Below are 18,472 nucleotides of genomic sequence, written 5' to 3' on the forward strand. Positions count from 1 at the left end.
TCTTGTTTCCCTAGTATTTTATTTCCTCGGGATTATTCCTAAGTATTTTGTTTTCTTTCAAGTTATTGTGGATGATTTCTTCCTCATCAATTTCATCCTTGCTAAGTAGAGCGTTTAATTTTTATTTTACTTTGTATGTTGCTGATTTGCTGAATGTGTTTACTAGGAATAAGGATTTTCTGGCTTAGCCTTCTGGCTCTTAAGAATAGGATCATATTTATTGGTTTCATCCCTCAATTTGATTATTTCCTGGCATCTACTACTCCTTGGTTAATTTGCTTCTTTTTGTTCTAGAGCTTTCAGGTGTGCTGTTAAATCGCTAGTGTGACTATTCTCCAGTTTCTTTATGTAGGCACTTAGTTCTACGAACTTTTCTCTTAGCACTGCTTTCAAAGTGTCCCATAATTTTGGGTATGTTGTGCCTTTGTTTTCATTGATTTCTAGGAAGTCTTTAATTTCTTTATTTCTTCCTTGACCCAGGAGTGACATAACTGAGCATTGTTCATTTTCCATGAGTTGGCACAGTTTCTGCAATTTGTGTTGATGTTGAATTATATCTTTAAACCATGGTGATCTGATAAGATACAGGGGGTTATTCCTATTTTTTTGTATCTGTTGAGTTTTGCTTTGCTGCCAAGTATGTGGTCAATTTTAGAGAAGGTTCCATGTGGCGCTGAGAAAAAGATGTATTCTTTTGTGTTTGAGTGGAATGCTCTTATAGATGTCTGTTAAACCCAATTGGGTCATAACTTCTGGTAGTTCCTTTATTTCTTTGTTAAGTTTCTGTCTGGTAGTCCTATCCAGTGGTGAGAGTGGGGTGTTAGTCTCCCACCATAAGTGTGTGGCATTTTATGTCTCATTTGAGTTTTAGTAATGTTTCATTTACTAATATGGGTATCTTTGTATTTGGGTCGTAGATATTCAGAATTGAGACTTCATCTTGATGGATTTTTCCTGTGACCAATATCAAATGACCTTCTTCATCTCTTTTTATTAATTTTAGTTTGAAGTCTAATTTGTTAGAGATTGGGATAGCTACACCAGCTTGTTTCTTGGTTCCATTTGATTGGAAAATCCTTTCCCAACCCTTTACTCTGAGGTACTGTCTGTCTTTGAAGTTGAGGTGTGTTTCTTGTATGCAGTAGAAGGATGGATTCTTTGTATCCATTCTGTTAGCCTGTGTCTTTTTATATGCAAGTTAAGACCATTAATATTAAGGGATATTAATGACCGATGATTGTTGATTCTTGTTAGTTTTGGATTTATTGGTGGTGGTGGTATTGTGTGTGTCGTTCCCTTTATGTGGCTTTTGGTAATGTGGGATTATCTATTGCCTATGTTTTTGTGAGTGTAGCTAACTTCTTTGGGTTGGAGTTTTCCTTCCAGTATTTTCTGTAGGACTGGATTTGTGGATACATATTGTTTAAATCTGGTTTTGTCATGGAGTATCTTGTTTTCTCCATCTATAGTGATTGAAAACTTTGCTGGGTATAGTAGTCTGGGCTGGTATCCGTGGTCTCTTAGTGTTTGTAGAATACCTATCCAGGACTTTATGGTTTTCAGAGTTTCCATTGAGAAGTCAGGTGTAATTCTGATAGGTCTGCCTTTAGATGTTACTTGGCTGTTTTCCTTTCAGCTCTTAATATTCTTTCTTTATTCTGTAAGTTTGGTGTTTTGATTATTATGTGGCAAGTGGACTTTTTATTGGTCCAGTCTATTTGGTGTTCAGTAAGCTTCTTGTACTTTCATAGGCATGCACTTTAGGTTGGCAAAGTTTTCTTCTATGATTTTGTTGGACATGTTTTCTGCGCCTTTGAGCTGGGTTTCTTCACCCCTCTATTTTTCTTAGGTGTGGCCTTTTCACGGTGCCTCATATTTCCTGGATATTTTGTGTTAGGGATTTGTTGGATTTAACATTTTCTTTGGTCAATGACTCTATTTCCTCTAGTGTATCTTCAACCCCTGAGATTCTTTCTTCTGTCTCTTGCATTCTGTTGGTTATGCTAGCTAGCATCTGTAGTTGCTGATCATTTACCCAGATTTTCTATTTCCAGCATTCCCTCAATTTGTGTTTTCTTTATTGCCTCTATTTCAGTTTTCAAGTCTTGAACTGTTTGAATTGTTTCCTTCACCTGTTTGATTATTTTTTCTTGGCTTTCCTTGCTTTCTTTAAGAGATTTGTTGATTTCTTGAATTTTTTGGTTTGTCTTTTCCTCCATTTCTCCCATTTTTGTTTGCCTTTTCTTCCATTTCTTTAAGGGAGTGTCTCATTTCCTCTTTAAGGGACTCTATCATCTTCATAAAGTTGTTTCTGATGCAGTTTTCTTTTGCTTCGTCAATGTTGGTATGTTTAGGTCTTGCTTGTGTAGAACCCCTAGACTCTTGGTGGTGTCATCTTGCTCTTTCTGTTGTTGAATGTATTCTTAAACTGTCATCTTCCTATCCCTTCTTCCAGTGGGTGCAGGTGGGACTTGTGATTCAGGGAATCTCTTTTCCCCTAATTGGTGTAGGTGGGGCCTAGGGGGTTGATCTTCCTCTTCCAGTGGGGGTGGGTCCAAGGCTCCAATGGTGGGAGATGCAGTGCTGGATGGTTTGGGGCTCCCCTCAGGTCTCTGGGGATTCAGTGGGTGGGACAGGCCAGGTTTGTATTTCTTAAGACATACTTGTGGTCAGAGTAAGATCTCTTTTAGAGATCCTGTTTCCATTGGATGAAATGTTCTCCAGCTTATCTCCTAAATCCATTTGCTCTTTGGTATAGTTTAATTCTGCAGTTCTTTGTTGATTTTTTGTCTGAATGACCTATATAAATTTGACCGTGGAATGTAAAAATGATGCACTCTTACTGTATCAGGACCAATGTGAATGTGAATGCACATTAATGCTTGTTTTATGAACTTCACAGCCTTAATTATGCAGTTTATGTGGTTTATGATTCTTGCGTATTCTTGATTCATTCATATATAGCTACATTATTAAACTGTTCCAATTTTTTATTTGAATTCTACTTTGCTAGCTACCAGAAGGCCTATGCCAGCTTAATTTTGACTTTTACTCACTGGGTAGATTGACTTCTTTCTTTTGAGTCTCACTCTTGGTATTTCTAGCAATGATATATATGTGTTTCTTGGAAATAACCAAGAATTGTGTCTTTTACTCTGTACTTTTCAGATAACTTTTATTTTTCTGAGGGTTCCTCTTTTGTAGCATTTTAAGTGTGTGTCTGGTACCTTTGCGAGTTTATACATGTCTTTGTCTCCTTTTGTAAAACATTTTGAATAGAGTCTACTTTTTATTCAGGCTTCTTCAGCCTATCATTTTACCTGGAAGTCCCCTAGATTCTCCTATGTGGACCTCATTAGTCATGAATGGAAGGGTAGGCGGTTGTGATTGAGCAGTACAAAATCAAGTGTACTAGACTTTGAGAATTTTGTTATTATAATTTTCATAATTTACTTATTACTATTAGTTTATATGGTTACATTTTAACAGCCTTATTTTTCCTGCTGAGATTCAGGATATAATGGCAAAGTTTTGAGAAGTTACAGGATACACTGCTTCGACTAGCCAATCTGAGTAAGGCTTATTAATATAAGAAAAAGTTAAATTTGAAAGTAGCCCATATATTTTTAGCAGTCTGTTTACTGATAGAGCCTTTAGTTGGTTTGTTGGATGTATTTTTTGCCATTACTTTTTGTCCTCAAAGGTTGTGAATATGTACAAGTTAATCTAATATTATTTAGTATAATTATTAATCATTATTTCAATCACGTATATTCATGAATTTGTTTTGTTTTCTTCATGTCAAGAAGTACTTATCCTAAAGCTGTTCTTTATTTTTCTGAGGGTTCCTCTTAGTGTCACAGGGTTTTTTTTTAAGTCAATAAAAACCCTTTATGATTTTCTTTTGTTTGTTTTTGGGGGACAGGGTTTCTCTGTGTCCTTGGCTGTCCTGGAATTCACTCTGAAGACCAGGCTGGCCTTGAACTCACAGAGATCCACCTAGCTCTGCCTCCTGAGTGGGATTAAAGGCATGCATCACTACACCCGGCTTCTTTATGATTTTAAATATGGGATATATTTGATAATTATTTGCCTTTTTTTATTCTTAAGCAACAAAGCTGTTAAAGAAAATGAGAAAGAGAAAGTAAAAGAGAAAGAAAAAGAGAAAAAAGAAAAGACTCCAGCTACAACTCCAGAGGCCAGGGTACTTGGTAAAGATGGTAAAGAAAAAGCAAAGGAAGAGCGGCCAAATAAAGATGAAAAAGCAAGAGAGACAAAGGAAAGAACGCCTAAGTCCGACAAAGAGAAAGAAAAATTCAAGAAGGAAGAAAAAGCTAAAGATGAGAAATTCAAGACCACACCCCCCAGCGTAGAATTAAAGTCATCTCAAGAAAGAGAAAGAGAAAAGGAGCCATCCAGAGAAAGAGATATAGCAAAGGAAATGAAGTCAAAGGAAAATGTTAAAGGAGGAGAAAAAACGCCAGTTTCAGGGTCCTTGAAGTCACCTGTTCCCAGATCAGATATCTCGGAGACTGAAAGGGGCAAGTGTTTCTTTTGTATATTTCTGTACTTTTTGTTCTAATTATGCTTGTTGGTTATCTCATTGTCTTGATAAGTTAGTGATTTTGCTAATGCAACAAATACTTTATCTTAGTGTTTGTTCACTTTTTGAAGTGTTTGGAATGACTAGAAATATCCCTCATTCTAACTATTTCTTTTTATCCAAACAGAACAAAAACGCCGCAAAATTGATACTCATCCTTCTCCATCACATTCCTCCACAGTAAAGGTTAGTATAGCCTGAGGAAGGCAGCATCCGTATTAGGCTCACCTGTTTGGAATACCAATGTCCTGACTTCCTTCAAGTCTTGTGCCAAGTATTCACTGGAGCCACTGGAGGTTTTATATTGCATTAGAAAATGAAATTTTTCTGTATTGGTGGACTAATTTTTCCTATTAAGTATTTTTATAATAAAAAAAAATGTTAGAACTTCAAGGACCTAGCACTAATTTTATTGTGTTTCAAAGTGCAAGAGAAATTTTACCCAGAAGTGCCTCAACTGCTTTAAGCAGTCCTTTTTGGAGTGCAATGGTAGCTACAAGCAAACGAATGTTTTCAGCAGAATGAAGCTATTTTTCGGCATAAATGTTGAAGATTATATAGCACTGAAGACTTCCTGAATGATATACGATAAACAAGATACCTCTGAATTCATCAAGCTTCTTGATGAGCATCATTCCGATGTGCCTTCTAAGAAGGAGTCTTGAAAGGAGTTCCATTTTAAAGTCTCCTTGGTGATCAGTTCTCCTGTAGTTGTGTTTATTCAGTGAGCATGCAGCTTCTGTTGTATCTTCCCTTGGAGGTTTGTTTATACCCATTGGGTTCCCAACAAGTTGAACCTTGCGTTACGATAAGAGCAGATGTGGCATCCAGTCCTACCACCCAGCAAAGAAATCCCAGGCATTCAACTGCAGCACAAAATCGTGGGTGTAGCCTTCTTGAAGACTCAGGGTAGCCATTCCTTGCTCCATATTTAATTTTAATTCTAAAGTCATCTAATTTCATGGAATCTTTGAATTTGCAGTACGTTGAACTTTTGAAACTGTAAGTTAATTAATTCTTCGTCCAGAGCACTGTGGTGGAATACTATAATTGGTGTCTTTTTCTTCTTCTTTTTAAACTTTTTTTTCCTTGTGAGAGGCATGAGATTCAAATCATGGTACTTTGCAACAAAATACTGATTACTGTTTTATAGAATATTTTTGTTGTATTGCCACTGAATTTTGTAGCTAGAATAAAATATTTATACTTATTGGAGTTGTGAATGGATAAAATTTGAAGATCTTCTAATTAGAGAATAACAATGAAAATATTAGTCAATTTTCTTCCACTGTTTTCAGCTTTTAGTGGAGAGAAGTATTTTGCCTTTTTAAAGCCTCTTAGTTACTTAAAATGAAATGTGTGGCATTGACATTTATTTTTAACTTTTAATTAAAAAAATTTTAATTTTCTATATTTAATGTTTGTACATTTTTAACATTACAATTCCATTATATGGTTTTGTATTTTGCTTTTATTGCTGATATTCATATTGATAATGATTTCCTGGAATTTATCCTCACAAGCAATAGCTGGTTTGTTTCCAGGTTACAGACACACTTCCCAAAGTTCCTCTGGGTTCTGAGAACTATGCCAGCTCACCTGTCATCTCCATTCATTTTCTACAGGACAGTCTCGTCGATCTCAAGGAATCTTCAGCAAAGGTTTGAGTCTTTTAAAATCATGCCTAAGTAAACCAGAAATTCTTAACTCTTTTGTTTAGTGGGTACCACCATCCTAGTAAAGGTTGTATGCTAGGATTGGTGGAAGAAAGCACTCTCTCTCTATGTAGAATCACCTTATAAATTCTTACCACAAACAGTAACAGCAATAAAAAGCAGATGACAACGGTCCACTTAGAGATATTGTTATATGTGTGATGTGGCAGTATTTTTTATATATTCCTGTTTTGCTGTAATATATATTTTTCTTTTATGCCTTAAATTCTGAAAATGTGATAAAGGTTGGGGAAAGGAGAGTTACTGATTTGTTTGGGATGGGTGGTAGGTAGACTTACATAGTTTCATAGAGCAAACATGCCAGTTTTCCTACTTTGTTTATAGATAACTCAGAAGAACAAAAAATAATTTGCTGCATTCATAGAACTTTTAAAAACTGAATCCATCTCAATGCATACATTTCTTTCTCTCTCCCTCTGCTGAAGTATCCTTTTCGTAGCTGCGGCATATTACCAGGAGCTATAGTAAATATAAAAGTAATCTTCTCCTGGAAGGGAGTACTCAACTTGATGCTATGTTTATATGTCATTATTATTTCTTTCCTTTTACACTACTCTCCTGGGTTTCCTGATTCTTAAAAGTCTGCAGTTTGTGTATTTTTATGGAGTTCATCTCACTATTATACTTGAATTGTCTACTTTTCATGTCATTGTGTCTTATTATGAAATCTGTACCCTCTTTACTTTGCTTTTTCTACTTCATGTCTTCTATTTATATGCTAAGTATGATTCTTTACTTATGGACCAATGGAATTTTGAAATAGCCATATGGTATTATTTTTGAATGAAATGTCTGTAGATTCTGAACCAATAATTACTAATTATTTAATGGTTTAGATAGCCAAATTGCCTATGTCCTAAATATATGGCATTTTTTAAAGATAAACTATTACTAGAAAGATTATCCACTATACTATGAGTAGTTTGTTTTAAACGAAAACCTTTTTATTGGCTGTCATAAAAACATACTGCAGTATAGTAGGTCTTTGCAGCCACTTTGAGATTGTATTGTAAGATTTAGCAGTCAGTAGCTTGTGTGGGCTGTTTTATATCCATGGGCTTGTAATAGTCTTAATTTGTTAGTATTTATTTATTAAAGCATACATTGAAGTGGTTTGAAAACTGATGCTAAGATTAAGTAGATTTTCTTGTTGATGATGAAGATAATGGTTTCATGCATTTGTTGTGAAGATTATTTTGTCATTTTTGCATGTCTAGATAATATATATTGTCTCATCTCATGCTTATATTAGTCACTATGAGTGAAATAGGGCTAATGGTAGTATCTTTTTGACAAATGAGAGACTGTACTATTCCCACTGGCATACAACTTGTCATTACTGAAAATCAAGGTTTTCTGTTCTTAACTTCCACTTCAATAATAGCTGTAAAGGTTTCCTAGCTTCTTTAGTGAGCGTATATTATTTTTTTAAATGTGGCAATTGAAGTCAGTTTTTCAAAATTTTGGTACAAGAAGATTTTTGTGGGCATTTGAAATTCAGTATATTATTCCACATGGAACCAGGAAAATTTGAAAATGACATATAATATGCAATTAAAAATTATGAGACTTGTTTCATTTTTCAGATCTTTAGCTTAGTATGGGATCTTACAGTAGGGTTTAGCCACTCAATAAATACTTTAAGTGAACTCTTAAAGCCTTTGGTAAGCAATCCAAAGTAGTGTTTTTTTATAGTAACTGTTCTTATAATTTTAAATGTATAGAAAATCTAAAAGCATGGCTTAGGATAATTTTTTTTCCTGGACTTTGAGCAGTCTATATAGCCTCACTGTTTCTGGGGCAGCTTTTACTTCCTAGAATTTTTGATGTAAGATATGTGTCTGTCTTTCATGTTACCTTGTTACTTGTACATATAAAATTGTTTCCTTAATTTTATTTTGGTATTTTTTAAGTTATTCTTTGCCCCCAGAATTTTCTTTAATAATTATTGGGTATTTTTATTTTCCAATCCATAATAAAGTAATACATGAATTTAATATTGTAGTGAGATTAAAAGATGACTATTCTAAAATAGAATCCCTGTATTTTGTCAACTCACTTTGTACTCCCATTTCAACCTCACGTTTCTACTTTTGATCAGTTGTATTTTGGTATAGCAAAACTAGCAGCTACATATGAAGATAAGATTGCTAAAAGCATGCTTCCAATCGAACCAGGCCTTGATTTTGAAAGTTGGCTAGATTCCTTTATTGGATCTTTATGGTCTCAGTCTAAGGAAATGAAATCAAACTAGGAACAAAATCCTATAATGTTACATACAGATTTTCCTCACACATCATTAACTTTATTTGGCAAATAAATATTAAACACTCATTGTATGTACTAGTCTCAAAGAATTGAATAAAAGTGGAAAAGGCACTCAGTTCTTCTTCTGTGCCAGAAGTGATTATGTGCAGAAATAAGTAACTTAGAAAACCCATTACAGAAATGGCAAGTAAATAAAATAAAAAGAGTCCACTAGAAAGTGAATTGCGGAGCTGAGAGATAGTGTAGGTGCTGATAGCTCTCGATCTATCTTTGAAAAACCAATGATTTTAAGATAAAGGTAGTTATTCATAGGGACAAAAGTTAGGGGCTACTGATAGCCACAGAGCATTAGCCTTCTGTATGGTAGGGTATACTTGTGAAGATGCCTAGACAAAGGAGTATGAATCCCACTCAGTAGGGGATGAGAAACTGCTTTGTCAAAAAGGTGTTATGGTCACACTTAGTAGAAAGGCAGAGGAGGAAATGAGTGGATGTATTTCTTAACCTAGGATTTCTGATTGTATATATGCAGAAAGTTGAACTATTTGTCATTTTATGTCAAGAATGAAATATTGGATTATTAATGCCAGAAATCCTAGAGAAGTTTCTCAACTCTACAGAAGTCAAGTAGGCCTGGATAAAAATGTCATTTGGGGGATGAAGCTACTCTTGGAGTGTGAGAAATGAAGCAGTACTTTCTTAAAGGAAATTGTTGAGTGTTTCAATAATATATTATTATTGAGTTTATCTTATCTAGTTCATAAATAATATTAAGATGTGGGAAAAGAAGATGAGAATAAATTTCGCAATTAGAATTTTAAGTGTCATTGAAGGCTTATTTAGCAATGCTATTCTTTAGATAGGGACTTTTATGACTATAGATTATTCGCTTAATTTTACTATTGATGAACACTTTGACTGTTTCAGTCATTCCTCAACTTTTAACCATAATTTTTTTTAAGAGTCCACTCTATGTTGCTTTGATAATATTTCTCAGGCAACAGAATTGAAAATGTTTGGTGGTATTGAAAGAATAAGTATTTAAACTTTAAATTGATAGTCCTTTTTCTTGCATTTCTTTGATTATGAAAGTATTCCTTACTGTAAAATATTTACCTTCCAAGTCACTATTCTGTTTATTTGTAGGGTATATCTAGAATTGTGTAGTTATTTTGTTTATTTGTAGGGTATATCTAGAATTGTGTAGTTACATTATGAGTTCTATTTATTATTCTTTGAATATATCCAAATGCAACATAGACTTGTCCCAGTTATAAATGTCATAAAGCTAGGGAATTGATTATTTCCTACTTCCTAAACATTTTCTTTTATAGTTGCTTTCTATATTTCCAACTCCCATAAGTTGGATTTTTCTCTCATTTAGAATAATCTTGATGTTTGGCTATTTTATTACCGATAGACCTTTTCATAGAGAATATTTTTTCTGTTATTTTTCAGTCTTTCAAGTAGTTTAGTCACCCCCAGCTTACCTGATGGTTTCTGGAGCTATTGAGAACCAGTAGGATAGAATTCACAGTTGTGATTATTTGATAGAGCTGCAGTGCTTTCAGAAGGAGAGAATATGCATTCATCTTTATAGGTATAAAATATTTTGAGATAATCACTGCCTGGTTTATACCTAGGCAGAATGGACTACTTGTAAAATCATGACTAGGTTTTATTTGTACCCTTTTGCCTTTTGTTATTGACTCCTTATTATTTGATGATTAGACCTTCAGATACCCGTGACTGCATAGGGATTTGTGTTTTGTCTTTTTTACAGGAGAAAAAAAATCCAGTTGCTGTTTTTCGCATATGAACTCTTGTATACTAGAGGGACAAGGAGAATGCTGGCTTGTGAATTTACTGTGAAATGTCAGTTGAGGCAATATTGGGAATCTTTGTAGGGCCCAGGATTAAAGCTTTTGTATATGTGTCACATTCTTTTATTGTAGCTCTCATAAAATAAGCAGATAACTAGTTTTGACTATATACAGTTACCTATTATCTTTCATTTAATAAACAAAAATACCAGAGGCTGCCAATACTGGAAAACTAATAATCTTTAGTAATATTGCCTTAATTTTAACAGCTCTACATTAATCATACTCCACCACTGTCCAAGAGTAAGGAGAGAGAAATGGACAAGAAAGATTTGGACAAGTCAAGGGAAAGATCCAGAGAAAGAGAGAAAAAAGATGAAAAGGACAGGAAAGAGCGGAAAAGGGTTTGTAATTTTTAAAAATTAGCTTGGAAAGCCTTTTTCATGTACATGTACATGTGTTTTCTGCTTCTAGAAAATACTGCTTTATTCCATAGAAGTCTGTTTCAAATTTTAACTGGTATATTTACCCTTAAGTGTGTTTGCATTTGTACACTAATAAGGAACTTCAGCTTAGCAATCTCTTTCATGCCATTTTACCAAATATTTAGTACTACAAATTTCCTCCAATGCTAGTTAGTGGTGTCTTTCTTGTATAAAAGTAATACTTCAAAACAAAACAAAAACCATAACCCTTGATCAATGTAGTTCACAATTCTTGGTTCTAGGATCACTCAAACAATGACCGCGAAGGGCCACCGGACATAACAAAGAGGCGGAAAGAGGAAAATGGAACAAGTAGGTAGATTTACTAATCCCTTGGAAGTAATCATCAGAGTGCATTGGAAAAGCCTTTCATTATTCTCTTTTGTAATTTTAGTGGGGGTTTCAAAACACAAAAGTGAGAGTCCATGTGAGTCTCAATATCCAAATGAGAAAGACAAAGAGAAAAATAAATCAAAATCTTCAGGCAAAGAAAAAGGCAGTAGTGATTCGTTTAAATCTGAGAAGATGGATAAAATCTCCTCTGGTGGCAAAAAGGTAAATTAGGAACACGAAGGAACCGTTTAGTTTTTGGAAAACATGTATTTTCTTATTTTTCGAGACTGTTATATATGAATACTCTATTTACATTATTTCCACTCCACACTATTGTCTCCCAGTGTCTTTCCCAAACTCCCTCTAAACTGCCTGGCTTCTTCTTTCATTATTATTGTCACACCTATAGATCTATCTATAAATACAATCTACTGAGTCCTTTAAGTGCTGCTCATATGCAAATGTTTCGGGCTGGCCACTTGAGATTGGATACCCTCTCGGAGGCCTTGTCCTTACTGATTCTCTCCCTGTCATAGCAGCCATTTATTGAACGTGGTTCTTTGCCTACAGGTTAGGGCCTTTCGAGGAAAATACTCACTCTTTGTAAATGAAGTGCTTAGGTGTATGTATATTTCTGCCAGATAATAATTGCTTAATTACTTTGGAATGGGAACAGGAGGCTTGGGAGCGGGCAGGTACTCTGGTTGGGAAATTTGAGCTAGATCAGTCCTAAATTACGGTGAAGTTAGAATTACTATGCTTCTGCAGTTCTTTTTCTCTCCATTTTACTCACACCACTTCAGTTCTTAATGTTTGCTTTTTCTTCTACACAAAGTTCTTTTAGTTTCCTCTTTAGATTTGAGATATATCTATATATGTATAAAGTGTATTCTGTTATATGCTCATTGATACCCAAATCTCAAACATGCTCTTTAAAATAATTGGCAAGCCACTATTAAGTTGTAAACTGTTTACAGAGCATTACTGTAAATGTTTAAAAATGTATAGTGTATTTGTGGTTTATAGAAGCAATTTTAAAAAAGTAAATGGTAGATAATTTAATTCTGTAGGCTTCCAAAGATAAGGCCGTTCCATTTCAGTGTTTTTCAATTGAGATAAGGTTCACATAGAATAATAAACGTTATCAGTTCCCAACCTGTGGGTCTCAGCCCCTTTGGCAAGGCTCTATCTCCAAAAAATGTTTACATCATGATTTATAATAGTAGTAAAATTACAGTTGTGAAGTAGCAAGAAAAATCATGTTATGGTTAGAATCACAACATGAAGAACTGTATTAAAAGGGTCTTAGCATTAGGAAGATTGAAAACCACTGAATTAAGTGGTATGCATATTTGCAATATTGTTTGTCTGGTTATAAAACAATTTAATTATCCCAAATGGGGAACTATAGGCTCATGATACGTTCACCCCCCACCTTGCCTTCCCCAGTCCTTGGCAACTGCTTATCTGCTTTCTGTCTCTGTGGATTTACCTATTTTTAATGTTTCATGTAAGTAGAATTTAAAATAATATAGCCTTTTGTGTCTGACTTTTAAGAATGATTTTGAAGTTTTTCCATATTGTAGTATCTGTCATTACTTAATCTCTCCTTATGACTAAATAATATTCCATCATGTGAATATACCACACTTGTTAGTTAGTGGGTTTTTGTTTGGCTCTGAGATAGGTCCTTCCTTTGTATCCCAAGGTGGTTTGGAGCTTCCTTAATACCTCAGTCTAGCTTTAAACTTGTAGTTCTCTTGCCCCAGCCAGCCTCCCTAGTGCTAAGATTATAGGTGTAAGCCACCACACCCAGCCAGTTGTTGAATTTTTAGAGTGTTTCCACTTTCTGGCTATTATGAATTATGTTGTTGTGACCATTTGTGTACTCTGGTATGAAATAATTTATTTGTCTATCTTCAGTTTTCTTGGACACACGCACGCACACACGCACACCCACCCACCACCCACCCCTAGGTATAGAATTTCTAGGTTATTAGATAATTTTGTTTAGCTTTTCTGAATTGCTGCCAGACTTTTCCACAATGGCTGCATAGTTGGCATTTCCACTAGCAATATATCACGGTGCGAATTCGGTACATCCTTGTCAACACTGGTTACTTTTTATTTTTAGTTTAATCATAGCCATCCTAGTGGATGTGAGTGATAATTCATTGTGGTTTTGATTTGTATTTCCTTGGTGATTAATGATACCAAATGTCTGTCTTTCCATGTATCTATATATCTTCTTTGGAGAAATCTCTTCCTGTTCTTTCACTGTTTTCAAAATGAGTTGTCTTTTATGGCATTCACTTTTAAGAGTTCTTTCAATATTCTGGATACTTGACTGTAATGCATCTTTTGCAAATATCATTTCCTGTTCTATAAGCTGTATTAATGTTGTTACTTTTGGAGGAGTTCAGTATTCCTACTTTTTTCTTTTGTTGCATGTGGTTTTGGTGTCATTAAGCAAGCTTTTGAAGAAAAATATGGCTGGTGGATGATAAAAGGGAATTTCAAGCTATTTTTAAGAAACATATTTGGTTTTTTTCCTTCCCCAACTAATTTAATCATTCCTTATAGGAATCCAGGCATGATAAAGAAAAGATAGAAAAGAAAGAGAAACGGGATAGTTCAGGAGGAAAGGAAGAGAAGAAACAATATCCTTTTCATCTTTATATTTCACTCACTGTAATAGAAGATTGATACTGTTCATACTTAGAATTAAACCTTTTATATATGTGGTCTAAATACACAGAAGCTTATTAGTTTCAAGGTGATATTTATAGTTGACCTTCAGTGTTTGATCTGAAAAAAGAGATTTGATCTTGATTTTTTAAAAAATAATTCTGTAGTGAACTGAGATGGTTTATGACACGTTTTATAGGCTCTGTGTATTTTTGTTGTTATCCCTTTGTATTGTTACCACGAGACAAAAAGAGGGACAGTGAATCCTTGGGCTGGGAAGCATGGTAACCAGAAGGGCAGAATGATGTGACGCATAAGCAGAGCTCCTAGAAGTGGAGATTACTAGGCTGATCAGAGCTAATTAGGCTTGGAAGACTAAGGGCTTACACCAAAAGGTAGGACACTATTCTTCCCTGCCCCAAAGTTGTTTTCCCTTAATTTGTCATCTACTCATAAGTCCTCTGACAAGCACAGATAATGAACACTTTCAACCAAGGTGAGTATACTTTCCCCTCCTTTTCATTTAGAGATACACCTAGACGAGGTCTGAAAAGGGTTTTAAAAACTGCATCCTTTTTGAAGGATACAGTTACTTGAATTTTTACCTGAATATAATGACAGAGTCTTCTTGTGTATGGATATAAAATTTGCAGTTATTTTAAACCTTTCACTTTAAGCTTGTTTTCACTTTATGCCTGCTGATTGATCACACTCAAAAAAAAAAAATCAAAATGTATCTGAGAACATCTGGCTTTCTCTTTGCCACCTAGTCCCATCTTCTGGATAATTAATTATGTTTTTAAAGCACCAGTAGCCCAATAAGTGATGGTGGTATTTGTACTTTACAGGTGAAGAAATTAAAACTCTGAAAGATTGAAGCAGGTCACAGAGACATTAAAAATGGAATTGACACATAAAGACAGACTTTAGTGTTTTCTGTTCTTTGGGCCTTTAAGTTTTGTGCCTTTCATTCTGCCACTGCTCACGTTTTGCAAAGCCAGCAATTAAGTTCTGTACTTTTTTAAATAGGTAAATTTGTTTTCAAGGTGATGCATTTGTTTGGTATGATGAATAAAAATTACATGACCACCATAATGGATGGACAGTTCATATTCTAATATAGCCTCTTTTTTGTTGAGGACTTAAAGTCAGTATCTGAATAGTTACTGTTGGATGTTTTAGGATTATTGATGTAGGATGATTTGTCTCCTCCATTAATGGTTCCAGGTAGACATAGTTGAAGTTGACTTTACTTCTTATAGCTCATTTTTTTGCTTCCATTGTAATGGTCACTTCTTAATAATATTACACACATACCCACTATTTATGCCTTATCTCTAATCTGAGCTGCTTTTAATCATTTATGGAGCCAGATATATAACAAACCCTACTTAGGGGTTGGTTAAGGTTGAGAAATGTCTGGAGGGCCAGTTTAGTATAAGGGTTTGGTTTAGGATGTGGGCTTTGTCATATTTATTTTAGGTGCAATGCAGAATTTGAGGTTGTCAGATAAGTGACCTAAGGAAGGGTGTGCTTTTTCTGTTCTGTTTCTCCCTGCTTTTTATCTGAATAGTAGAGCAGGATAAGCAGTGGTATGGAGAACATTTAGCATTTAATAGTTTTTCCCCTTATTCCTCGAGGCCCTGGCTGACCATGAACTTGCTATGTACATCAGGCTGGCCTTGAAATCACAGAAATTCACCTGCCTCTGCCTCTTGAGTGCTGGGATTAAAGGTGTACTACACAATTCCACCTGACTAATAGACTTTTTTTGCTTTTTGATTAGGAAGATTGTAAAAGAAATAGTATTACTAAGCCTTCTAGGCATCCTTCCTACTGTCTTGCCTGGGGAACTGTAATATATATTACATTGTATATAATATTATCTACCTACCATATATTATACATACTATATATTGTTTTTATTCTAATCATAACCTTTCTTTTAATTTGAAATTTTTATTGAACATTCCACTTCCCCGTTAAAGAAACAAAAAGCCTTCCTGTCAAATTTTCATTAGGAATGAATCAAACATAGTCACTGATAAAACTTCACTGTGATTTTATATATCTGTTTTCTCTCAGAACCTAAGTTTGTCTTTTTAGACATGAAGGTTTTGATACAGATTTCATCGAGTTATTCTTACACTGGCCATGAAATATCTCTTGGGAACAAAAGGTGGGGGTTGTAGGATTGGACAGGACTAAATATTTGGCTGGTAGTCTTATAGTAAATCTTCTTGACCCTGATAACTGTGTGTAGATATATTTAGTTTGTTGACAATTATGTCACACATACTTTCTTCTGAGGCAGACTCTTACTCTTGGGAGGCTGTGATTGATTTTCTTCTGGTTTTTCTGGCTTCCTCTGTGTTTGATTTCATTCTGTGGTTGAGCAAGCTATTCTGTTTTTCTTTCTTTTCGATCAGAAATCTCATCATTTCCTTTGGTACTGTTGTCTTTCTGCAGGGTGCATCTAAATCTGCTTTTCTTGCTTCTCTCTTAACTTGTTTTCTAATCTACAGAATGTAGAGCTGCTGACATATCACATTGCTATGATTTTATCCTATCACTGTTTTTAAGATTTTCTTGGTGGTATTTAGAACAGTTACTTCAGGGGGGTCATAGGAGAAATTACTTTGATTTGTTGTACCTGTCGCCATTAGTGCAGACATATTACAATGATCACATTAGGATCAAGAGAATACTTTATATAAATGTGATTTGGATTACGTTCTTTTCAAAGTCTCTTGTCCTGCCCCTTACTTTTAGCTCTAAAACTCTTCGGTGTTGTTTACCTGCAAAATCTTTCTCCAAATTCCACCTCTCCTTGATTTAGTCTCTTGAATATCACTAGTTGCTTTTGCCTTAACATTTTGTTTTACTTTAATCTTTAAAATACCTTGCCTGAAGCTCAGGATGTAGCTCAGTGGTAGACTGTTTCTCTAGCATGTGCAAGGTCCTAGGTTCAGTCCCCAACACCAAAGTGGGGGGAAACAAATAAATGAAAAACTGCCCATTGAATCATTGTCTATCAACCATCTTTTGACTTCTCAATTATTACCTGGTATATGTGGCCCACAACTCATATCCTTTTCTATCCATACTTAAAGTCCACTGTATTTTTAACCTTCCATTCCAGTAAAGCCAAATTTATTTCTTAATTCTAGTCTCATATATGTAACTTGAGTCTTTTTCCTCCAAGTCTGATACAGTAAATTTCCAGTCCTGAAACAAAATTTGGCTTCTTAGGTGAATTCTTAGTCTCACACAAGGTTTACATCTCAAAAACATTGTTATATTTATTTGTTGCATAGCTTGACATAGGCTCTTACTCTGCATTCCAAGCTGGTCTGGAACTCACTGTGTTGCCCAGGCTGCTGTCAAATTCAATGGCAATAACCTAGTTCAGCCTCGGTTAGTGCTGGGATTATGTGCATATGCCATTCTGGTAAAACACTAGATTTAACATCATTTAACAATTCAGAAAAATTCTCCTCCAGTCAGAATTTCAGTCTTTGATGAGTTGAAACATTTGACATTGTGTACTGATTTCTGCATGGCAGCAATCAAACTTGGATCTACCTACTTTCCTCCTAGAACAAGGCTTTTGTGGGGAGGGTGGTTCTGGGGAGGGAAAGGCAGGCTGTTTACTCTAGCAATTCCTACATGGTTCACATTGTTTTCATTGTATCCTTAGCCCCTGTAGACAATTAATTTTAGATTAATTAGATTGTGATTTTACCCAATTTTAAAATCAGATAACCAATTATTTTTCCTTCTTGCCTGTGATGTTTATGCAGTCTGTTAGCTGTACATAGAAATCTGTGTACAGAAGTATTAACCACATGTGGAATGATTTAATCAATGAAAACATTGGTGAAGAGCAATACTGGAAGAAAAAATATTTTTTCTATTAGCAAACAAGCTCACTTATACTGTTTGATAGATGTGAAAGCAAACTGACTAGCAATTGTTTTATATCCTTAAGGATATTTCTTGAGAACAAATTTAACTTTTGTTTTTATTTGGCTTTATATACAACAATCACTTAATATGTACAAAGCTCTTGTTAAGGAGATTGAAGTGATAAACACAACTAATTTTCCCTTAATTGGCATTTATACAGTTTGAAAGTACTAGTTGTGTGTTCTGTGAACCAATACTCTTAAGTACTAAATAGGTGAAGTCAGAAAGAATTTTGTACTTCCTTTCTTGTCCTCTTCAGATAGACACACACTCAATAAGGTGCTATTTTTTTGTGTGTTTTAACGGGGTTGGCATTTAAAGGGATAAGGGCTTATAAAGGGTTCTCCTGTCACATTTGCCCATGTGTGTGTGACTATCTTTTTTGCACATTTTTTTATTCTGACACACAACCCTGTGTACAATTAGGTTTCAGTTGAAAGGATTCTCAAATTTAACTTGGTGTTACTTTTTTTTTTTTTTTTTTTTTGGTTTTTTGAGACAGGGTTTCCCTGTGGCTTTGGAGGCTGTCCTGGAACTAGCTCTTGTAGACCAGGCCGGTCTCGAACT

At 34.8% G+C, this 18,472-nt stretch overlaps 1 protein-coding gene across 7 annotated transcripts in view; it reads left to right on the forward strand.

Moving 5' to 3' along the window:
• Thoc2 (THO complex 2) overlaps window positions 1–18,472 on the forward strand; it is a 102,433-nt gene that overhangs the window by 79,458 nt on the left and 4,503 nt on the right. For 2 of the 7 annotated variants that reach the window (XM_027433499.2, XM_027433500.2), the window contains exons 31-38: window positions 4,111–4,541; window positions 4,731–4,789; window positions 6,148–6,264; window positions 10,700–10,834; window positions 11,158–11,227; window positions 11,310–11,470; window positions 13,832–13,908; window positions 14,387–14,432. In XM_027433499.2, the coding sequence (XP_027289300.1) occupies window positions 4,111–4,541; window positions 4,731–4,789; window positions 6,148–6,264; window positions 10,700–10,834; window positions 11,158–11,227; window positions 11,310–11,470; window positions 13,832–13,908; window positions 14,387–14,414 (1,078 nt within the window). In that variant the 3' untranslated portion in view covers window positions 14,415–14,432. Of the gene's footprint in view, window positions 1–4,110; window positions 4,542–4,730; window positions 4,790–6,147; window positions 6,265–10,699; window positions 10,835–11,157; window positions 11,228–11,309; window positions 11,471–13,831; window positions 13,909–14,386; window positions 14,433–14,784; window positions 18,379–18,472 lie in introns of those variants that run through there. The other 5 variants (XM_027433502.2, XM_027433503.2, XM_027433501.2 and 2 more) reach the window with 4 other exon arrangements.

Source organism: Cricetulus griseus, chromosome X, assembly GCF_003668045.3.
Source record: "Cricetulus griseus strain 17A/GY chromosome X, alternate assembly CriGri-PICRH-1.0, whole genome shotgun sequence".
Classification (NCBI taxonomy): Eukaryota; Metazoa; Chordata; class Mammalia; order Rodentia; family Cricetidae; genus Cricetulus; species Cricetulus griseus.